The 22,055-nt window shown below is 33.5% G+C and overlaps 1 protein-coding gene across 1 annotated transcript; it reads right to left on the reverse strand.

Moving 5' to 3' along the window:
* Window positions 1-1,770: 1,770 nt before the first annotated feature.
* Window positions 1,771-21,670, reverse strand: LOC111703425 (pyruvate dehydrogenase phosphatase regulatory subunit, mitochondrial). The gene is made up of 16 exons (XM_023475364.1): window positions 21,422-21,670; window positions 20,678-20,778; window positions 20,081-20,163; window positions 19,708-19,882; window positions 19,174-19,315; window positions 18,168-18,272; window positions 17,871-17,933; window positions 17,057-17,152; window positions 16,677-16,810; window positions 6,787-6,871; window positions 6,088-6,217; window positions 4,882-5,157; window positions 4,521-4,647; window positions 3,093-3,201; window positions 2,503-2,607; window positions 1,771-2,007 (listed from the first exon to the last, which is right to left on the reverse strand). The coding sequence occupies exons 1-16, from the start codon at window positions 21,653-21,655 to the stop codon at window positions 1,963-1,965; spliced, it is 2,010 nt and encodes a 669-aa protein (XP_023331132.1). The 5' UTR covers window positions 21,656-21,670; the 3' UTR covers window positions 1,771-1,962.
* Between the last annotated feature and the right edge of the window lie 385 nt (window positions 21,671-22,055).

Genomic DNA, 22,055 nt, shown 5'->3' on the forward strand with positions numbered 1-22,055 from the left:
CATGGAGAATATTTAAATATATCATCAGACACGAAAAAATTCTAAATATTAACTTTTTCATGATTAAAGAAATATATTTTAGTATTTAATAAAAATAATTAATTATTCTTCAAAATGTCGAGGTATAAATATTTAAATAATCACGATGTGTGAATATTGGAAAAAAATATACATAAAATATCAAATTTTGAATTTTTCAAGTAAAATAAAGAAAGAAAATTGATACATTTAAATGAAAAATTATTTTTGAATTAGTCTAAATGCATCCATGGAAACATTCAGATTATAAAAATAAAATAGATCATTTTAGAATTATTTCTTATAATATGTAGGTGATACTGATGCATCCGTAGAACTTTCTGCCAAAGTTTAACTATGACGATTCAGAAATGGTCACTCTTCTACCATGCTTATTGGAAAACCTTAAATAACAACAACGTTACATTTTTTCAAGGGCCCTTTTTACAAAAGTCATGTCCAATTCACAACAGTACCCTTTGAACATTAATCTTAGCTGAAAACTTTAGAATGAGATATCCTTAATCCCGATTACTTAATCTGAGTATCCAATGGACACACTTTTGATTTTATTCTTAAAAAAATCTTTCTTGGATATAGTAGAGAAAAATCAAAAACCGGTTTTTCTAAATTAGAGAGTCCCTCCCGTTTCTGTATATTATCTTAAATGGCGCGCTAAATTTCAATTTTATTGGCTTCATATATATGCGACTCTGATTGGTTGAATTTTTTACACTTTTCAGGATACAAGTACAAGATTAGGTTAGTCTCGAAATTAAGAAAAAGAGCGGATTAAGCATTAATCTCAATCCACCATTCTAAAGTTTTCAGCTCTGATCAATTATCTGGAAAATGTCATGTTGCCGATTTCTAGCTTGAAAATTCTTTAATTCCTTTTTCTTTATCAGAAATCCACAAGTGCTCCGGCCACACGTCACAGCGAAACCACAAAACAAAAAGGATCTTATTTTAAATGTATCAATGTAAATCGGATATGTCTTTTAATGCCACTTTGCAGGGGCACTTGAAATTACGTGTCTACATCAAGGATGATATAATATGGATAAGAGAAAGTCGTATAATTTTGAGGTCTTGTGAAAAATTGAAAGCAGCACCATCTCTGTCGTACTCAAGGCATTTTATCCTTTGGAGTGCAGCTGATTTATCATCACTTTTTCTTGCGTTACAACACCAAATGGGTACTATAGTATCAACAATGTGTACTGCAAATTGATTGCTTGCCACAAACTTAAAATAATATTACCTATATTACAGCAACTTATCTCTTAGTTCTGGGGAAAAATACGATTTGCGAATTCTCTATTGCTAAATATGTTGAATTTATAACTTTAAAAAATCAAAAGGTTACAGTTGTATTTACTCTCGACAAAATGTTTGCTTCTAGGAATTAGAAACTAAAACATTGTTTCCTTCAGTTATAACATTTCACGCAATATTAGAATACTGGGTAGACATCTTACTTATTCTTTATTCTTCAGAAACTTTATTATTTATTTAAATTATCAACTGTTAGGACTAAACAATTAGATGTTCAAAGAAATCTGAGCTGGGAACTTTTAAATGGTGGATATCGGGATTTATGCTTGATCTACTCCTTTCCTTAGTCTCGAGATTAAATAATGCTTGTTCTCCTCATGTTATTAATCTCCAGATTAATTAACCGATCGGGATTAAGGATATCCCATTCTAAAGTTTTCAGCTCAGGATAAAGAACTGAACAAGAATAAAATATTTAATGTTTTCTATGTTTATTAGGAATTTTGTTGCAAATAAAATAAAAGTTAACAGAGGAAATAAATATTAACTAAGGTTTGGAAATTAAGGAAGAATGACTAATTAAAGATACATATATGTTAACACCGTACTATGAACACTGTATGTACAATGTATCAGTATCTGACTGTATGATAAAAATGTTGTGAACTAGCGATGTCCGAAGTTTGCGGGCATCGGACCTTCCAGAGTAACCTGAAACAAATGAAAGGTGAAAACTATAAAAAAAAAACAAAAAAAACAGTGTTCCAAAGAAAAGTTCGAGAATGCTCTATGGTCATAAATTGAGAGAGTAAAAATTTTGATTATAAAATAAATTTCATTTAAGGAAGTCCATTTATTCTACGACTGGTTTTTCAAAATTGTGCCATCTTCATGTCCATTTATTTATCTGTCTGCCTGTCTGTCTGTTTACCTATTCATTTAACAGTCCATCTATCCTGTCCATTCAGTGTTCATATATCCATCTGACTGCTTAACAATCTGTTTACCTAGTTAACTGTCTGACGGACAATCTTAAATCTTTTCATCTGTCTGTCCATCTATCCATCTGTCTGTGAATCTATTCATCAAACTGCCTGTCTATCTGTCTCTATGTTCATATATTTATCTGTCCGTCTGTTCAACTGTCCATCTGTCCATCTGTTTTCCGTTCATCTTTATTTCTGTCCATCTATTTATGAAATGTACCTTCTTAGGTAGAACTGGAGGATTAAGCCTACACTGAGCTGGATAGTTGACACCGCATATATCAACCTCAAACTCAGCATTCTTGATGAATTCAGGTCCAATGTACTTAATCAAAAACTAGTTATTATCGATAAATCTTATGACAAACAAAAAGAAGCTTAACAATTGCTACAATTTTAATATTCAAATTCCGATTTCAAACTGATGTTGTAGACCTAAGATAAGTCAAAATTTGAAATGTCAGGCTGCAAAGATATAGGGATTTAAAAATCGAGTTTGCGGTAAGCGTTTAGCTCATGTTCTATTCGGTTTTGGTTAAAATCAAAAATATTAAAAAAAATAAACTTCGTCAGTAGATTGTGTCTTAAAAAAAAACAATGTTTTCAGGCAGAGGTGTCCATTACAAATTTTTCCAGCCTTCCACATCACACAATAATTTGGCAATTTTTTTCATTGAATTTTAGCGTTGAGGAACTGTAAAGGATACAAGAAAAAAAATACTAAATACCGTTGGTTGTACCTTAAATTATCGTTAAATATAAAAAATCAGTCGGACATAAAAGAGATATAAAAATGATTTTGGTATTCACCTGTGGGTTTCCGTCCTGATCTAGGTCTTGAATAAACCCTAGACAAATCTGACGAGCTAGAGAGAACCCGTAGGAGGTTGTTGTTACAGTTCCACAATACTTTCCGTTCCTTAATTACAAAATTAACCAGAATAGTTCTGTGTATCAGTGAGAGGGGTTGGCAAAAATTCTTTCTATTCTTCAGTAAATTCGGAAAATTATTAAATAAAAATAGTTCATTGCGTTCTGATGACGAAAAATTCGTTTATTTATCAACTTAAAAAGAAAGAAAAAACAGGTAAAGTTCAAGAAACTATGTAGTATGTAACCATTAAATAGACTTCATAGAAAAACAACTAGTGTTCAATATTTCACCCCTCTTTCCTGACAATATTTAATAGATAAATAGTTTTCACATTAACACTTTATCCCTCCTTCACACCAGTTTTATAAGAATAATACAATAAACCCCACAACCTCCATTCTTTCCCCCTTCGTAATCATACAGCAACCTCCATAGCAACCTCCATTCTTCCCTTATATTGTGTGCCATAAATACCCCCTCCTCCTTCTTAAACATACAACAACCTCCATTCTTCCCTTATTCTTTTTCACTAATATTCCCCACCCCTTCTTAATCCTAAACCTACCTCCATTCTTCCCATATTCTTTTTCATTAATATCCCCCCCCTTCTTCTTAATCCTAAACCTACCTCCATTCTTCTCATTTTCGTTTTCATTAATATCCCCCACCCCTTCTTAATCATACACCACCCTCCATTCTTCCCTTATTTTTGTGTTCCATTAATATCCCCCCACCTTCTTCTTAATCCTAACCCTACCTCCATTCTTCCCATATTCTTTTTCATTAATATCCCCCCCCTTTCTTCTTAATCCTAAATCTACCTCCATTCTTCCCATATTCTTTTTCATTAATATCCCCAACCCCTATTTCTTAATCCTAAACCTACCTCCATTCTTCCCATATTCTTTTTCATTAATCAAACCCCTCTTCCCTTCTCAGTTCCCCCCGGATCCTAATCCTCCTTTCCTTCTCATTTCATTTCTCCTTTTTCCCAAAACGACCCTTCTTTCTTCTTGAAATGTTTATTCAATTTTCCTCCAATACTTAATGCCACACACTCCATTCTTCCCTTCTTTCTTCAATTCAAATCCTCCTTACCTCCCCCCACTCTCCCTTTTTTTTTTGCCCCAAAAGCATCAAAAACTTATGAATTTATATAAATTCCATGCCTTCCCTACTCAACCCTCTTTTTATACAATTCTTCCGATAATCCCTTATTTTTCCGCCCTACCATTCTAAACCTAATCCCTAATCAGTCTCCACCTACTAACTCATTTCTCTCCCCCCCCCTGGAATTATCTGAAATGTTGCCTCTTTTTTTAGCAACACAATTTTAGTTTTTGCTCCTGCTCCCTATTTGTTACCTATATATAGGTTCTCCGCCCCAGGGCCAAGGATCTAGGTCTGAATTATGATCAATATGATCCAGGATCAGCATAACAAACATCTTCTTTATCCCAGTATCAAGCTGGTTCTGGAGTGCTTCTCTACCTAATAACAAAATGTTCACTGAAATTGTAAATTCTTAAATAGATCTGTTGTAAAATTTAAATTGAATAGTTTACTTATGAATGGAATAGTTTATCTATGAATGGAATAGTTTACCTATGAATGGAATAGTTTACCTATGAATGAAATAGTTTACCTATGAATGGAATAGTTTACCTATGAATGGAATAGTTTACACATGAATGGAATAGTTCACTTATGAATGGAATAGTTTACCTATGAATGGAATGTCGGATTTCATCTTGCATCTGAAAGCTCTGGCACACTCCATAGGAGTAGTATGACTGTCAAGATCTTGTCCCCAAAAAGCGTAAAACTTCTCAATCCTGACTGCTCTCATAGCGTAGTATCCACAGTGCTTTAAACCAAACTCTTTACCAGCTTCAACTATAGCGTTGAACACATGCAGAGCAAACTCATTCGGTATATAGAACACATATCCTAGCTCCCCAGTATGCGTCATATTCATTGTAAGGATATCAGGGGCACACGCTGAAATATATTCAATGTCAGGATATCAGGAGCCCATGCTGAAATATATTCAATGTCAAGATATCAGGGATGATATCCTTACAATAAATATATTTTAGCATGTGCGGGCACACGCTGAAATATATTCAATGTCAGGATATCAGGGGCACACGCTGAAATATATTCAATGTCAGGATATCAGGGGCACACTCTGAAATATATTCATTGTAAGGATATAAGGGGCACACGCTGAAATATATTCATTGTAAGGATATCAGGTGCACACGCTGAAATATATTCAATGTCAGGATATCGGGGGCACACGCTGAAATATATTCGTTGTAAGGATATCAGGGGCACACGCTGAAATATATTCAATGTCAGGATATCAGGGGCACACGCTGAAATATATTCATTGTAAGGATATCAGGTGCACACGCTGAAATATATTCAATGTCAGGATATCGGGGGCACACGCTGAAATATATTCGTTGTAAGGATATCAGGGGCACACGCTGAAATATATTCAATGTCAGGATATCAGGGGCACACGCTGAAATATATTCATTGTAAGGATATCAGCGGCTCACGTTGAAATACTAGTTCATTAGTTTATTATAGCGCTTCGTGTTTCTTTTTTCTAATACCAGTGAGAACTTTAATTTTTAATTGCTGATTTAAAAGCTGCCATTTTGGTCTGCGTACATCAAAACTAAAGATTCCGCGGATTTTTCTACAAACATTAATTGATTTCCAAGTTTTCAATTGACATTTTTCAATTTCGATTGAACATCGGGGTCATGTGACTTACCACACCAAATTTTGGGTTCTACGGTTCAGCCATATATTAACGTTTATTGGATGCGAAGAGACGAACCAACAAGCCAAATTTATAAATAGAAGAAGAATAAAGAAAAAGATGGTTTGAATAAAGAAAACTAAATGTCTAACCTACGTCCATATATCTAGCTGTAAAGAACGGGAAGGATCTAGAATCCAGACTAGTTGTTGTAAGACGAGCCATCAGGGCTCGAGAGAAGGGTCCCATCACACATAGAGCAGTATACAACGAGGTTACATCCTAAACAGATCTAGGGGTAGAATATAGAGCAGTATACAACGAGGTTACATCCTAAACAGATCCAGGGGTAGAATATCGAGCAGTATACAACGAGGTTACATCCTAAACAGATCTTGGGGTGGAATATAGAGCAGTATACAACGTGGTTACATCCTAATCAGATCTTGGGGTAGAATATAGAGCAGTATACAACGAGGTTACATCCTAAACAGATCTAGGGGTAGAATATAGAGCAGTTGTTTTGTTGAAACTACAAAATGTAAATCCGTTTATTAAGGGAGTTAATCTTTTTCTTCTCTCTCTCGCTATGTAGTTACTGATCATTAGTTCGGATGGTTTTCCAATGAAACAATAGGTAATTTAAATTTTGTTCCGTCAATGAAAGATTTAATGAATTGGAAGCAAGAAGTTGAACAGTATGTGTAAAGTTGAACTACTTTTCTTTAACTTTAATCAGGGCAGAACAGGTTCAACTACGTGATTCATTAAATGTGTCTCTAGAACAAATCACCTTGAAGCTTTATCTAATTATCAATGCCCTCCAGGGTTTGTAATATATGTGTACGGACCTCTAGAACGACCTCCTTAGGTAGATGTCTCTTCATCCATGTATAGGATCTCATTTGCTGGATTGAAGGAGACATCAACATATACCTAAACTAAACTAGTTAATGGATAGAATATATATCAGCATATACATAAACTAAACTAGTTAATGGATAGAATATATCAGCATATACCTAAACTGAACTAGTTAATGGATAGAATATATCAGCGTATACCTAAACTAAACTAGTTAATGGATAGAATATATATCAGCATGTACATAAATTAAACTAGTTAATGGATAGAATATATCAGCATATACCTAAACTAAACTAGTTAATGGATAGAATATATCAGCATATACCCATAGAGAATAGAATATATATTAGAGAGGAATTTACTAGAAAAAAGTGTAAAACAGCCATTTTGTTGTACTGTTTCCATACTGCAGAGCCTGAAATTTAAAAGAGTATCGTTGAACGAAACTTCCGAGTTCCTTTTTGGGGTCTTATTATTTGTGTAGATTTTGATTTAAGAGATTTGATAAAAATGGTAAGATATAAAGGATTAAATAAAATAATATTTCAAAACAAAAATATCGATATCTACAAAACTGGGTAAACCCATTTGTGAAACCCGGGTTCCAAAACTGGTTTTCATAACGATACCCTGTCTTAAGTTTTGGGCTCAGGTGTACTTCACATATTTATGCTATATAACCTGTTGGGCCCTGGAATATCATTTTATAGAAAATCTAAAATTATTGTTAAAAGAAAAGCAAATAATGAAATAGGCTGGTTTCATAATTGACCAATGATCATTTCACATAGACTCTATGCCTTCCACTTTACAAACGATGATTTTCCGTTATAACTATAAATCAAATGATGTTGTTATTCACCTAATCCATTATAAAGTTTATTTAACAGCTTTAAAAATTTCGAAATTGAAATGAATAGTCTAGGGAACATACTGTATTAATGTACTCTACTGCATATAATTTGTGAACATTTACATGATTTGTACACTTTGAACTCCCTTTCAGACTGTAAGGGACTGAAAAAATTCATACCGAGAGATTCTTTTAATTCCTCTCTATATATTCTATTCTCTATGCATATACCTAAACTAGGCTAGTTAATGGATAGAATACATCAGCATATACGTAAACTAAACTAGTTTTCGAAATTTTTACTGTTAAAAATAATAAATGTTAACAAGTTAACTAAAACTGTGAAAATAAGAAAAGCAGAGAGGGGGATTATTGATATGAAGTTTAAGGGATAACATGGAAGAAAGGGGTGAGAGGGGAAGAATTGTTTTGAAGGGGAGGTTGAAAAACAAGAAACTCAGGCCACAAACAATATTACTGCATGATTTCAGGCAGTAGACATATATATCCCCTCACTTCAGGAACCAAGCTAGACAAAAACAGTTCAGGGGAAATTCATATTTTCTTCAAGACAAAAATTAAACATCAATCCACCCTAGTTTTCACAAAATGACAGAGGGTCAAGATCCTAAAACTCATCCAAAATTAAGGTAAAAATTCTAAACATTAACAGATTCATTGAGGTCTAAGAAATGACAAATGCGATTTACACTTTCAACTTCTTGTTATCCAAATTACTGAAATCTTAAATTAGAATTGTAAAGATGATATTAGCACATATATTATTAAAGCCAGGATTTTTGTGTGAAAAATTGTACAAAATAATTAAAATCTAGAATTATATATTTCAGGAAAATTGGCGAGTGTAAGAAGAAAATATCACTGGTCGAGGGAAAACGAAGAGTAATTAAAAACAAAAATCATTTTCATTTAATTTTTTGTCAATTCAAAAATTATAAAACAATTTTCAATTATAAAAATATGTTTTGGAAAATGATTTTAACAACAGGGCATGAAATTTTAAATCCAATATTTTAAACTTAAATTTTATTTATTCTAGGCAATCTATCATCAGTTTGAGAAAGAGAAAAAACAGAATAAAAATAAAGAAAAGATTCTAGAAGAAGAACTAAAGGTGAATTATAAATCTCAACAATTTTAGAGTTGGATTAAAATCCTGTCCGAATCCAAATGTAAAATCAGCAGCAATTTAGCTGATAATAAGTTTTATTTAATCATTTTTACAGAAGAAAGTTAGGTCCAAGTAACATATAACTTTTATGCAAATAAACTCAAAGGTACTGCAGACGTCATTTCAAGTTGAAGCCTCTATCTATAGAGTTGCATGTCAGATTTACAACTGTACCCATCAAAGCTTGGTCTTATAAAGAATGAATAAGATATATGTTTGATATTCTTTTGAGCGAAACGAAAAATAAAGTAAAAATTATACAGTATTCTAATTAGATGGTTAGGAACATATTTCTCAAAAGAAATTTGTCAATGAATCAATGCTAAAATCAATTATTTCGTTTTCATTATTATTCATTGTAATTTCTTATCTTCTTTGAATTTATTCGCAGATTTCTTCAAATTCTTCAAATGTCGTCTTTTCAATAATAATTCTAGAAAATCTGCGAAAATCTTTGTGAATAATGAGAAACCAGAATAATGAGAAAATAGAAACTAATAATTGAACAAGTTTACTTATTTTCGATGATAAGATTAATTTGTATTTTCTCAACATGTTCCTAAACATGACGTCTGTAGTTTATTGTAGAACTTTTTTACATTTTATGTCGTCGATATTTAATAATTAAAAAAAAAACTAATTCTGAAAACGTATCCACCCCCAAAGTAGGAGTTTTGAACGTCGAATTTGCGCTCAAACTCAGGATTTACAGATCTTTAAAAAGTTTAATATGTCTCAAATGAATCCGAAAGAAGTTTTCCACAACACTGCATACTCAGTTCAACTACCTTACATAGCCGGTCACTCCCTTTAAGGTAGAAAAACAACATCTTGAAAATAATTAATCATTAAAGTGATTTAAGGGTTCTGTTAAGAACTTACAGCGACAGTACTTTATATGGCCAAGCTTTGAGAAATGTATAAAATCTAAAAACTTGAAATATGAAATCAGGATTTCCACGAGAGACTGATGAGAAGTGGAACTACTAAGGAGTGTATAATCAAACGACTAAAACCCTTCAGAAGAAAACCACTCCTAGATCAGATTCTTCTTGAGAGGTTTGTACATTTCAATTTATAGGAATGTGTCATACACTTTGACACATTGCGTTTTCAGGGTTTGTGCAAAAATCAAAGACGACATTCGAACCCTTCTGACTCCAAGATTTCTTAAAATGACTAGCAGTGATGAATTAATTTTATATATTCATGAACTTTATGCTATAGGACGATTGCTTTGTTCTATGTACTCAGTACACAATTACCCTGTAGACTACAGTGCAAATCAACAGTGTAAGTACACTGGTACTCTAAAGGTCTTAAGTTACTTGATTAAAAAAGAATTTACATTTGTTTCCCTCCTTTTTCCTCTGCACAAACTCGGAAAACGCACTGTGTTGGGTATTTGTCAAAATCCTGTGAAAGGAATGTTGTCGTTGTCACAAGTTCTAATTTTTTAATCCATATATTTTCTTATTCTGATAGTTTAGAGAATATATATTTTAAACTTAGATTATTTGATCTAGCAGAATTCATAGTTTTAAATATCTAAGGTCTACAACATTCCAAAGATATAGGAATTTATAGCAAATTAGAGTTTGTGGCAAAGACTTAATTTTTTTTCATGTCATAGTTTGCAGTAGTTCACGAATTTTGTAGAATTGTAATGATTTGGCTTTACAATTTCATTGAATCATACTTCATAATTTAATATTACTTATCCCCCTCCATACATTTATTAATTTAAGGTTAAGCCCTAATACTGCAGAGAAGACCCTAGACAGCAAGGTTCTAGATTTGAAGAAAAGGTTGAATAAACTCAAGTATAAAACTCAGAAGAAGGTGAGAAAGAATTAACAAGTATAAAGTACTATTTATATTGATACTAGGAGGAGAACCTGGACTCTATATATATTGTTACTATTAGGAGTACCTGGAGACTCTATATATATTGATAATAGGAGGAGTAACTGGACTCTATATATATTGATAATAGGAGGAACTGAATCAAATGGCGGGACCAGGTATCTTCATCAGTCTTCTACTATCATACAATGAATATAACTGGGGGTATACCAGGACCATGTGAAAGCTGGACTGGAGGTTAAGTTGAACCTGTGGAGTAAAGGAGGAAATGAGTACTTCTCATTTTCCAAAACCCCTGGACCCCAGACGCAGTCCCAGTCTTGGAAGAGAAGAATGAGGAGAAAAAAAAGGCTCTAGGAACATTTTACAGAGAAGTAAGATCTAGAGTGACACCAGTTTTTGACAAAAATACAACTAAATTGCCACTGAGGCCCTTAAACCAAGAGAGAGAGACCCATGGACGCTACTTATTCTGAGGTGGTTAAAACAGTAAAAAGTTTTGAGAGTCCTGCTGTATAAGGCTAATGTGAGCCTCTCTTCGAATAAATAATAATAAATATTTAGATCTTAGATACTAGGAGGAGTACTTGTAGACTCTATATATATATTAATAATAGAAGGAGTACCTGGAGATTCTATATATATATTAATACTAGGAGGAGTACCTGGAGACTCTATATATATATTAATACTAGGAGGAGTACCTGGAGACTCTGAGATCAGAGATAAATAAAATTGCTGAGAAGAGAGAAGAGTCCCCTGAGGAATATTCAAGAGAGGAACAACAAGCTAGGTTTGTAAAATTCATCTTGAAACTGTTTAGTAAATAGAATCATCCCCGCTAAATTCGACAAGAACAGCGTTTTCAAAATTGGAGAATGTAATTTCAGGGACGGTTTTATTTTTTATTAAACTTCCATTGAATTTGGTCGACGAATAACAACCAGAATTTTAGAAATGAGAGATATTTAATTTTCTTGCGATTTAAATAAGCAAACGAACCGTTTCTAGAAACATAATCTGAACGAAAACAAGACTAAATGGTCAAAAATTGGTCTTTCTCCAATAGAATATAAAAATTTGAGTTGTAATACAAATATGTCTTTCTTTTCTAGTTTCACCTTATAATCTATGGCTTCTATTTAAAAAATAATTTGTACTTTTTGGATTAAGGTTTCTTGAGAATGAAATTCATAAAACCAATCTGAAAATGATGGAAGGAGACATGGTTCGGAAAAAGTATGATTTCATCAAAGATCTCCTAAAAAGGGTAAACACAAATATTCTCCTTTCCTCAGAAATTTAAAATTGATTTAATACAATCTAATGGAACCAGGAGCAGAACGGTTACTCTAGCCAGATTGGATTACTGGACAGGAAATGTAACAAGCAGAAGGTTCAGATTGATATCCTTGAGAAGGATTATGAAGAAGCAATTACCTTCAGAGAAATAGAGCGCCAGGAAGCCAAGGAGGCTGAAACCAAGTAAAAACTTAATATTGACAAACTCTAGGTTTTGTAAAATATTTATGAATAAATAAAATTAGAGACTTAATTTCAAGTGACCCTCCTTGTTTCCACTGTAGAGAGGCATGTTCGATTCATAATAGAATCCTTTAAATTTTTCAGTGATTAAGATACAAATTCAAAATTCTGGGAGTGAAACACTTTTTCTGAAACTTTCATCAAAGAGAGTGACCGGCTATGCAAGGTAGTTGAACTGAGTATGCAATGTTGTGGAAAACTTCTTTCGGATTCATTTGAGACATATTAAACTTTTTGAAGATCTGTAAATCCTAATCCTGTAAATAACTAAAAAAAATATTTCTGAAAACGTATCCACCCAAAAGTATGAGATTTGAACGTCGAATATGCGCTCAAACTCAAGAATTACAGGTCTTTAAAACGTTTAATATGTCTCAAAAGAATCCGACAGAAGTTTTCCACAACACTGCATACTCAGTTCAACTACCTTACATAGCCAGTCACTTCCTTTAACAACGTTTAAACTTCTACGAGGGTGGTACAGCATAATATCTTATTGGTGTAGAATTGTTACAATTACTCCAGGTACCAGATTGAGCACAAAGAACGGGAGAAGAAGCTGGCGGACACTAAACGAAGATTATCTGAGAGAAGAGAAGCATTCCTCCATGTTGACGGATTCCTCACCAGAAACATGGGAAGCTCTTTCTCATCAAAACCAGTAGATATCAATTCTTCAACTTCAGGAACAAAACATTTATTCCAATTTTAAAATATAATTATTGCATGTAAGCATTCTATTTTAAATAAAAGTACTTATTTTAAATAGTTTTTGTACGTTTAGGTTCCGCAGTATTTGATGAAACAAGTCAGGTTTGAAAAAAGTCAACTTTTAAAATTTGAAAAGTGGGTTTGCTTTGCGGTAAAATAAAAAATGAAATAAACCACAAGCATTGTTAAGCTTTCCTTAGTAACGATTATACGAATATTCTCTCAGTCGGATGTTTCTGAGGAGGAAGAAGAAGAGAACTACGAGGATGCATTTGAGAAGATGAAGAAATCAGCTGGAGTTGAGGATATTAAGGACGTAGTTGAGAGATTCAGGACTCAAGGATACACTTCTCAGGTACACCGAGAAAAAAGAGCACCGCAAACCAACTGAGGTCCTAGTTTAATTTAATCTTTTTACTTTAATTTCAAATGACCCTCCATTTGTCCGATTTACAACGGTACCAATAGCTGGCCTGATTTAGAATAATACTATATTAATGGGTTTTACCAATTAAGAGTTAAATGTTCTTAATCTTGGCTTCTCTGTATAAGACACTTCCTAATATATGCTACAAAAATTATAGATAAATTTTTTTTATAAGCTTGAAAAACGACCATATCTGCCAGATTTATGCATAAGATAAAGTTAATCGGCCATAGCCTCTTTACGGATGAATTACGACAAACGTCCTTTTACGGAAAGTACAGTAATCTTCTGAAAATCTGATTCTATTAAGATCCTTGATGCTCAACAGAAGAAAGCAGAAAGTGATGTTCGTCTGTTTGGAGTAGAGAAGGATGACTTGCAGCAGGAATGGGAAAGCGTCAGGTAATACCAAGTAAATGTTCACTGTACCGGGTGACCCAAAATAAAAACGATCTCATAGGTCCTGAGCTCTCATGATATTTCAAATATTATTTTTGTTTAAACATTTTCGAAATCTATGCAACATTTCCATTCAATGAACACTAAAATTGAGAAATCGTGCTAGTTTGAAGTTTTACATTTTTTTAGTTTTAGTGCTAAACACTTCTAATCGGTGTTTATCGATGGGAAATTTTACATATATTTCGAAATTTCAAAAAATCTAACAATTGAACTATTATGAATTTGCGTAAAATCGATTCTTTCCCACCCTAAAAATTATTCGTGAACCCTCCCTTTAATGTTCCCTGTTAAGATATTTGAGCCAAGATGAGAATACTTCAGCAGTTGTTAAAATAAATGAACTTGAGCTTGATATTGAAGAATCACTGGAGAAAAAAGGTCGTCTTCTGGACCAGCTAGCTAGGGTTCACAGGCATATACAGAGTATACGGTAATTAAATAATCGTGTTATATCTAAAGCCATTAACTTTAAAAAGAGAGAACTAAGGTAGTATCCAATAAAAGTTTTTAAAATAATGAACAAAGTGGACCCTACCAAAAAACAGATATAACTATAATAAATAGGCTTATACAGCATTTTCGTGTTCTTAGAACATTTGGGAATAAGATACCAGGCCATCTTCGTTAAAAAGCTATTGAAAAAAATATTAAATGCAATGGACCCCCCCCCCCATCCCAAATATTGATTGTTCAGAACAAATCTGATAGGAATAGTTGGCCCAGAACATTTCAATGAAGATCTCACCAAGGTAATATTTTTAGCATTCTAAAATCTATTTAGCATAACATATAAACATTTTTGGATTTAGCATAACATATAACCATTTTTTGGATTTAGTTCTAAACAAAGCAGTTGATTGTTGATTAATGTCCGTGCCTACAATCAGTAATATATTTTTTAAATTTGATCTAATCAAAAAGCGTCGGATGTTATGAATAGCGTTAAGAAATTTACTGTGATACTCGTCATTAATTAAACCCGACCTCAGGGCAGAGTATAAGTAAAGCAATGGGTTGATATTATATTCCTAGATATTGAAAGGTGTGAGATAACTGGATTGATAATGTATTCCCAGATACTGAGAAGGTGTAAGAGTAAGATTACTGAGCTGAAAACTTAAGATTGTGATATCCTTAATCCCGATTGGTTAATTAATCTTCAGATTAATAATAAAAGGAGTACAAACATTATTTAATCGTGAGATTAAGAAAAAGAGTGGATCAAGCATTAATCCCGATATCCACCATTCAAAAGTTCCCAGCTCTGGAATGATAATATATTCCTAGATACTGGGAAAGTGAGAGTAAGATTACTGGATAGATAATATATTCCTAGATACTGAGAAGGTGTGAGAGTAAGATTACTGGATAGATAATATATTCCTAGATACTGAGAAGGTGTGAGAGTAAGATTACTGGAATGATAATATATTCCTAGATACTGAGAAGGTGTGTCAGTGAGATTACTGGATTGATAATATATTCCTAGATACTGAGAAGGTGTGAGAGTAAGATTACTGGATTGATAATATATTCCTAGATACTGGGAAGGTGAGAGTAAGATTACTGGATTGATAATATATTCCTAGATTCTGAGAAGGTGTGAGAGTAAGATTACTGGAATGATAATATATTCCTAGATACTGAGAAGGTGTGAGAGTAAGATTACTGGAATGGTAATATATTCCTAGATACTGAGAAGGAGTGTCAGTGAGATTACTGGATTGATAATATATTCCTAGATACTGAGAAGGTGTGAGAGTGAGATTACTGGATAGATAATATATTTCTAGATACTGAGAAGGTGTGTCAGTGAGAATACTGGATAGATAATATATTTCTAGATACTGAGAAGGTGTGAGAGTGAGATTACTGAATTAAAGAGAAGGATTGGAGATAGAGATATACTCTCACTCCTGGAGGATATGAAGTATGAAGGATTTGAACCTAGTGGAGGATTATACAGAAAAAAGGAGCTGGAAGATGAAGTCAGGTAAACCAGAGATATGAGCTTTTAAATATTGAACGCTTAATTTCGATATCCAATGTGGACATCGAGGATGAATTAGATTAAATCCGTAAATCTGCACAAGTTGAAATTCAATGCTTAATTTCGAGATTCACAAATCATAAGTTCTGACTCTCCAGAAAAAGACCATTTGATGGAATAATAAAGACCACCGGAATATTTTGAGATTATTCTCAGAGGGTACAATGCCTGTTGGTCTCTTTTCCCTGAAGTTTTTTTCAATATGGAGACTTAAACATTTTTGGCATGGATATAGTCTATGGAATTTTTATTTTTAAAAGTTCTTAAAAATTTAAATATTTAGCATGGAAGCGGATAGAAAGAAACCAACAGTAGAGGAATCAGTTGAAGAGGAGGAGGTAAATATAGAAAATATCAATAATATCAAATAATCAGGAATATTCAACAGCAATCCCAACACGTTTATACAAAAACTAAAGATTTATATGTAAATTGTAACATAAATATCAAAAACGAATTTTAAATTCCTTTAAAAGTTTTGATACTTTCTGAGTCTGTAACTTTTGATTTCTAGGTCCCGTCTCGATTAACACTAAGAAGACTATCAGCAATGATTATCCATGCGAAGCATGGGGCTAAAAGGATGGGAGGAAGAAGATAAAACAAGATATAAATAATCTAGATACTAGTGTAGGTGATGAAATAAATTATAACGGATCAAATTATGGATCAATTCATTTCATTCATTTCAACCCAACCATCTCAACTTTAGGTCAAAGAATATTTTCCTCCTAGTTTTAAGTTTAGCCAAAATATCTTATTTTCAACCTGTTCTCTGATAGTCTAGCAACACTGCAATCGTTCTCATATCCTCCATGTTGGTTCTGCATCCCAGTATGAACAATATGGCCGACAGGGATATCAACGTCGTTACTGCAGAGATACTGCAGAAAATCTACAACCTAGAGATACGAATCATCTACGGGTTATCAAAACTAACTAGAAGCCCACACGCCACATTCCATTAATTCATAATTTTCAAAGAAGATTTAGTGATCTCTTGAATTGTTAAAATACCCAAAATGGAGAAGAAAATTTCAAATTGCTACAAAATGAGAACAAAATTATTTTTTTGACTAATCGTTTTCATAAGAGTATGTACTTAACTATAAGAAAGTTGTAAGGAGAAAAAAAGCTGAAATAGTTACCTCTCTGCCTGAAGACCAAAGATCCATTTTGGCAAAAGATGAATAGTCACAAAGAGTTACAGCTTCCCTAGTTGCCTGGAACTCTTCAGCAGCTGCCTAAAAAAACAGAAAGTTACAGCTTCCCTAAATGCTGATCCAGAGGGGAGGGGGATGGGGGGGGGGGGGCATAGATTGCCATTAGATTGCCATTTGAGTCGTACATTTCAAACTAACATAATTTATAGTTATTATTACGTTCATAAAAGATGTGATATATAAGGAGTTTAAAACAAAAACAATCAGAGGAAAATGCTGCAAACATTATTGAAGCGAAACTTGAAATTAAAAACGTTCTTCTTCTTCAAACTTTTATTGAAAAATACAACGTAAATATATTTATAAAAAAAAATCACAGGGTTAACAAGTGGCATTTCTAGTGCATCATGTGGCATATTATAGATTTATTTTCGAAACTGAGTAGCAATAAAGAAAGCTTTAACAATATTGTACACCATAGGGCCATTAACAGGGTCAATATGGCCTCATTTCTAAGAAATAAACGATTTAATGTTACGCTTTTTTGTCTGATTACCAATTGAGGTGATGGAGATTACCAATAGAGGAGCGCGCATGCCGCAAAACAGGTTTGGGTGGCGGTAATTACCCATTGAGGACTTCTTCACTGCCCCCCTCGTTATATAGCCAACATTACTCTAGTCTACATTAACTAAATCGTCCCTTATATATATATTTATATTTTTACTTCCACTCGTGTTACTGCTCCTTGCGTTTCTGTATCTTATATCTATACTTCTAAGTTACTTCCAAGTATTACCTGGAACCATGGTGGTCTGTAAAAGGTTTCAGTTTTGGCAATCGGTAATTTCAATGTCTGACCCTAAAACACAAAACATTATCTTTAAGAGAACTAAAATAAAAACACTTTTCTTAGGGATAATAACAATTTCCATGGATAGAAAAATCTTTAAGCACACATCTGTCAAACAATGAATAAAAATATTTAAAAGGTTTAACAAGTAGGATAAAATTGAAGCAAAAAATGAAATAAAAGGAAGAAAATAGATCAAAAAGAACGTGAGGTCATGATCAACAAATAAGATTTGGTGTTGACCTGATTAGAGGTTGCATCATCCTGAGAGTCAAGACCCAGGAGACCGAGGTCAAGGGATTGAGGTGCAGCCATCTTAAAGAACATTGGTCTCTCATAACCCATAACCTGGAAATTAAATAATTTATATGAAACATGAAACATATATAGAATTGGGGTTTTTAAGTTCAGATCTTAACTTCAAGGACTCATTAACTATGAGAGCAGTAGTTTAGGAAAGATAGGACTAGTTGCAAGAGCTGTCTATTATATACAGTGCGATTCATAAAACTGTGGAAAAGGAAGAAGACATTTAATCAATCTTGAGGCTAGTTAATCAAATCAAATCAAATCAAATCAATCAATTAAATCAAATAACTTCACCAGTAGCCTAAAAATCAACTAAGTGAAATCTGTCTATGATAACTGCACAATTTGCAGAGTTTCATGTTCATTGGACTATTTAGAATCATAACTTAAGTCTAAAAGTCGCCTTCCTATTCCAAAACTTTATGGGGATACAAACCTGACCGAACTGTGCTTCTGCAAGCATCAGTTTGGGAAAGATAAGACTAGTTCTAAGAACTATCAAGTATACCTGACAGATCTGTGCTCATGCCAGCATCAGTTTAGGGAAGATAAGACTAGTTCTAAGAGCTATCAAGTATACCTGACCAGACTGTGCTCCTGCTAGCTGTAGTTTAGGGAAGATAGGACTAGTTCGTAGAACTATCAAGTATACCTGACAGAACTGTGCTCCTGCCAGCATCAGTTTAGGGAAGATAAGACTAGTTCTAAGAGCTATCAAGTATACCTGACCAGACTGTGCTCCTGCTAGCTGTAGTTTAGGGAAGATAGGACTAGTTCGTAGAACTATCAAGTATACCTGACAGAACTGTGCTCCTGCCAGCATCAGTTTAGGGAAGATAAGACTAGTTCTAAGAACTATCAAGTATACCTGACCAAACTGTGCTCCTGCTAGCTGTAGTTTAGGGAAGATAGGACTAGTTCTAAGAGCTATCAAGTATACCTGACCGAACTGTGCTCCTGCTAGCTGTAGTTTAGGGAAGATAGGACTAGTTCTAAGAGCTCGGCCCGTTGTAAACTCTTCATGAGGGAAGTTAATGGAACAGTTTAAACCTGGAACCTCCTTGACTCTATCCCTCAGGAACCTGGAATATTCAACATCAGAAAACTTTTGAAGGGAATGTTGACTTTATTTCAAGTGACCCTCCAGTGACACGTAAGATTCACAGCAGTACCCTCGAAATCTTTATCTGATCAAGGATTAATGAGATCTCCTTTTTCCTTACAATCAATTATTTTAAATTTGAGTGTCTCTGTAAAAGTGGGGATGATATATTCTTCCTTGTTTAAAGGTTGCGAATCGGATATTCCACTCTCTGTTAATAGTAGGTCACCTAACTTACATAAACACATAAACTGTCCCTTCAAGTCACAAAGTTACAGCAATTTAAATTGTGTTCGAAAGATTTTAAATCGCTATAGAATTTGTTTGTTTGTAAGGAAATTTAGTTTATGACATAAAAATAATAATAATCACCTTTTGTTGTTGTGCATACCGAGACAACGTGATATATCCAATCCATACAGATCAAATGGCGGTCTACCGTTCACAATCCAATCCGCTATAATCGTTCCCACACCGCCGGCGGAGGCAATACCGTTACTTCGCATACCCGCCGCCACATAGTAGTTTGCGATTTCAGTTGCCTGTCCTGTATTTTTCAGTTCAGAATGGAAAACATATATTTGGTTAGTGGCTGAAACAAGATCAATTATAGTTTTTATAAAATTTAAATATAGTGGTAAGAAATGAATCATGGAACGTCAATTCCATTCCACAAAAACAAAGTTTAGTTAAACCATGATAAAAAGTGAACCAAATTAGAATTTTTGTTGAACTGAATATATTCCTAAAACCCATTTTCCGTCTGGAGAAAAAGCTTCAGCTCCATTACATAGACTCTCCAGTAGGGCAGACTTCATGGTGGGTACTCTACAGTACATAAAGTACATATATAGTTTATGTTGGTTACTCTTGCATTAAGTATATAATATATCTATCTATATATATATATTCACAGTTGTAATCTCTGTTTGGGTGTAAGTTTGTTTGTCCGATTATAACTCAGGAACCACTGAACCGATTTGCCTCAAATTTAGATTGGGGAACTCGGGAGACCCACAAGAATGTTCTTTGCTTGGTTTTGAGATTCTTAGATAAGTGGGTCGAATTTATAGCGAAAAATTAGTTTCCCGGTAAAAATCGTGTAAGTGCGGGTAAACGGCGGGAGTAACGATGAGTACTCTGTGCAACGCAGGGTTCCCAAGCTAGTTGTATAAATAGTTAATTGTGGTCATTATTACATACAGTACTTTACAGTACATAGAGTACAAATTTAGCCAATTAAGGGTGCTATACAGTACATGGTTCATGGTGGGAGCTGTTCACCATATGCATAGATAAATCTCAATTCTTGAATAAGAAGATAATATCAGTGTATTCCAACCTGTGAAGAATATTCTCCAGAAGAAGATGAAAATGATCCCAGTCCTCCTCTATATCTCGTCGGTTACTAGGCAGATCCTCATCTTGGTAGGCAGGTTTAGCCTTAACAAGAATAAAGGAGCTTCCGACAAATTCTAGTTTTTTAATCCCATTATCTTTGAAACCTGATGAAAAACCTTTGATATGTCAAACTAGTTTATTTGAAATATCAAAGGTTTACACCATTAAGTTGCAATAAATATGGGATTTAGAGAATTAAAACAGAGAAAACTGATTCTTTATGGCAAATAATTGACAACACTTAAGATCTTTTGTGTCATCTATAGCATACCCCTCAATGTTTAGCTTACAAAAAAGACAAGAATAAAAGAACGGAACTTATTACTAGCCTCTAACTCTAGTTTTCCTAATACCTGATGTTATAGACCTTTAATATTCAGTTTAAATATGATATATCAAAGGTTGCATTAGAGAATTAGAGCTTTTTGAGAGTAACCACTTTTTTAAAAGGAAATAATTGACAACAATTTAGACTTTTCTTCATTTTGAATGAAAATGCAATCAGGATGTAATTACTTCGTCAGTATTCATAATTGTTTAAATATTGTATATCTCCGCCATCCCCCCCGTTCCTCTCCATCAAATAAATTTCCCCAAAATGCTAAATATGGTGTCCTTAATCATAACATTTGAAGAAATTATTTTCAAATTTCAAAATTCCTCTAAATAATAAAAAATATCTTACAATAGGTTCAAACCCTCCTGCTAGAAATCTGCCCTCGTTCTCCCTGAAGTAGATAAACGCGTCCGGGTCCCTGACTACAGGTGTATCCGGAGGCAGGTCCGGGACTGGTTTAGTGTGAAGATGATAGTGCTCAGCAGGATGTATAGGAACTGCTACAGGAGGTTGAGAGATCTCTCCAACATGCCGAGACCAAAAACCTGAAAACAAAATGAAAGATAAGAACTTGGATTTCATGTTAATTTTTTCAGATTAGTAATAACTTCCAGCTTGGATTAAAAAAATTTAAAAATAATTTTAATCTCATCTTTGTCATGCTAATATTGACATTTAAAAATAAGCCAATGAATGAATCTTAATAAGTTAAAGGGAGTGACCGGCTATGTAAGGTAGTTGAACTAAATATGCAGGTGTTATGGAAAACTTCTTTCGGATTCATTTGAGACATATTAAACTTTTTAAATATCTGTAAATCGAGTTTGAGCGCAAATTCGACGTTCAAAACTCCTACTTTGGGGGTGGATCCGTTTTCAGAATTAGCTTTTTTAAATTATTGAATAACGACGACATAACATGTAAAAAAAATCTACAATAAACTACAGACATCATGTATAGGAAAAAAATAATCTTATCATTG

Source organism: Eurytemora carolleeae, unplaced genomic scaffold (genome assembly GCF_000591075.1).
Source record: "Eurytemora carolleeae unplaced genomic scaffold, Eaff_2.0 scaffold511, whole genome shotgun sequence".
Classification (NCBI taxonomy): Eukaryota; Metazoa; Arthropoda; class Copepoda; order Calanoida; family Temoridae; genus Eurytemora; species Eurytemora carolleeae.

Bases quoted from the DNA above. Each gene is read 5' to 3' on its own strand.
- LOC111703425 (XM_023475364.1), bottom strand. From the start codon at position 21,655: ATGAAATCCAAGTTCTTATCTTTCATTTTGTTTTCAGGTTTTTGGTCT. The intron at 19,316-19,707 runs GTGATTATTATT...TGAATATTCCAG, and splicing joins GGTATGCACAACAACAAAAG to GTTCCTGAGGGATAGAGTCA. The intron at 6,218-6,786 runs GTCCGTACACAT...AGATCTGTTTAG, and splicing joins CTAAGGAGGTCGTTCTAGAG to GATGTAACCTCGTTGTATAC.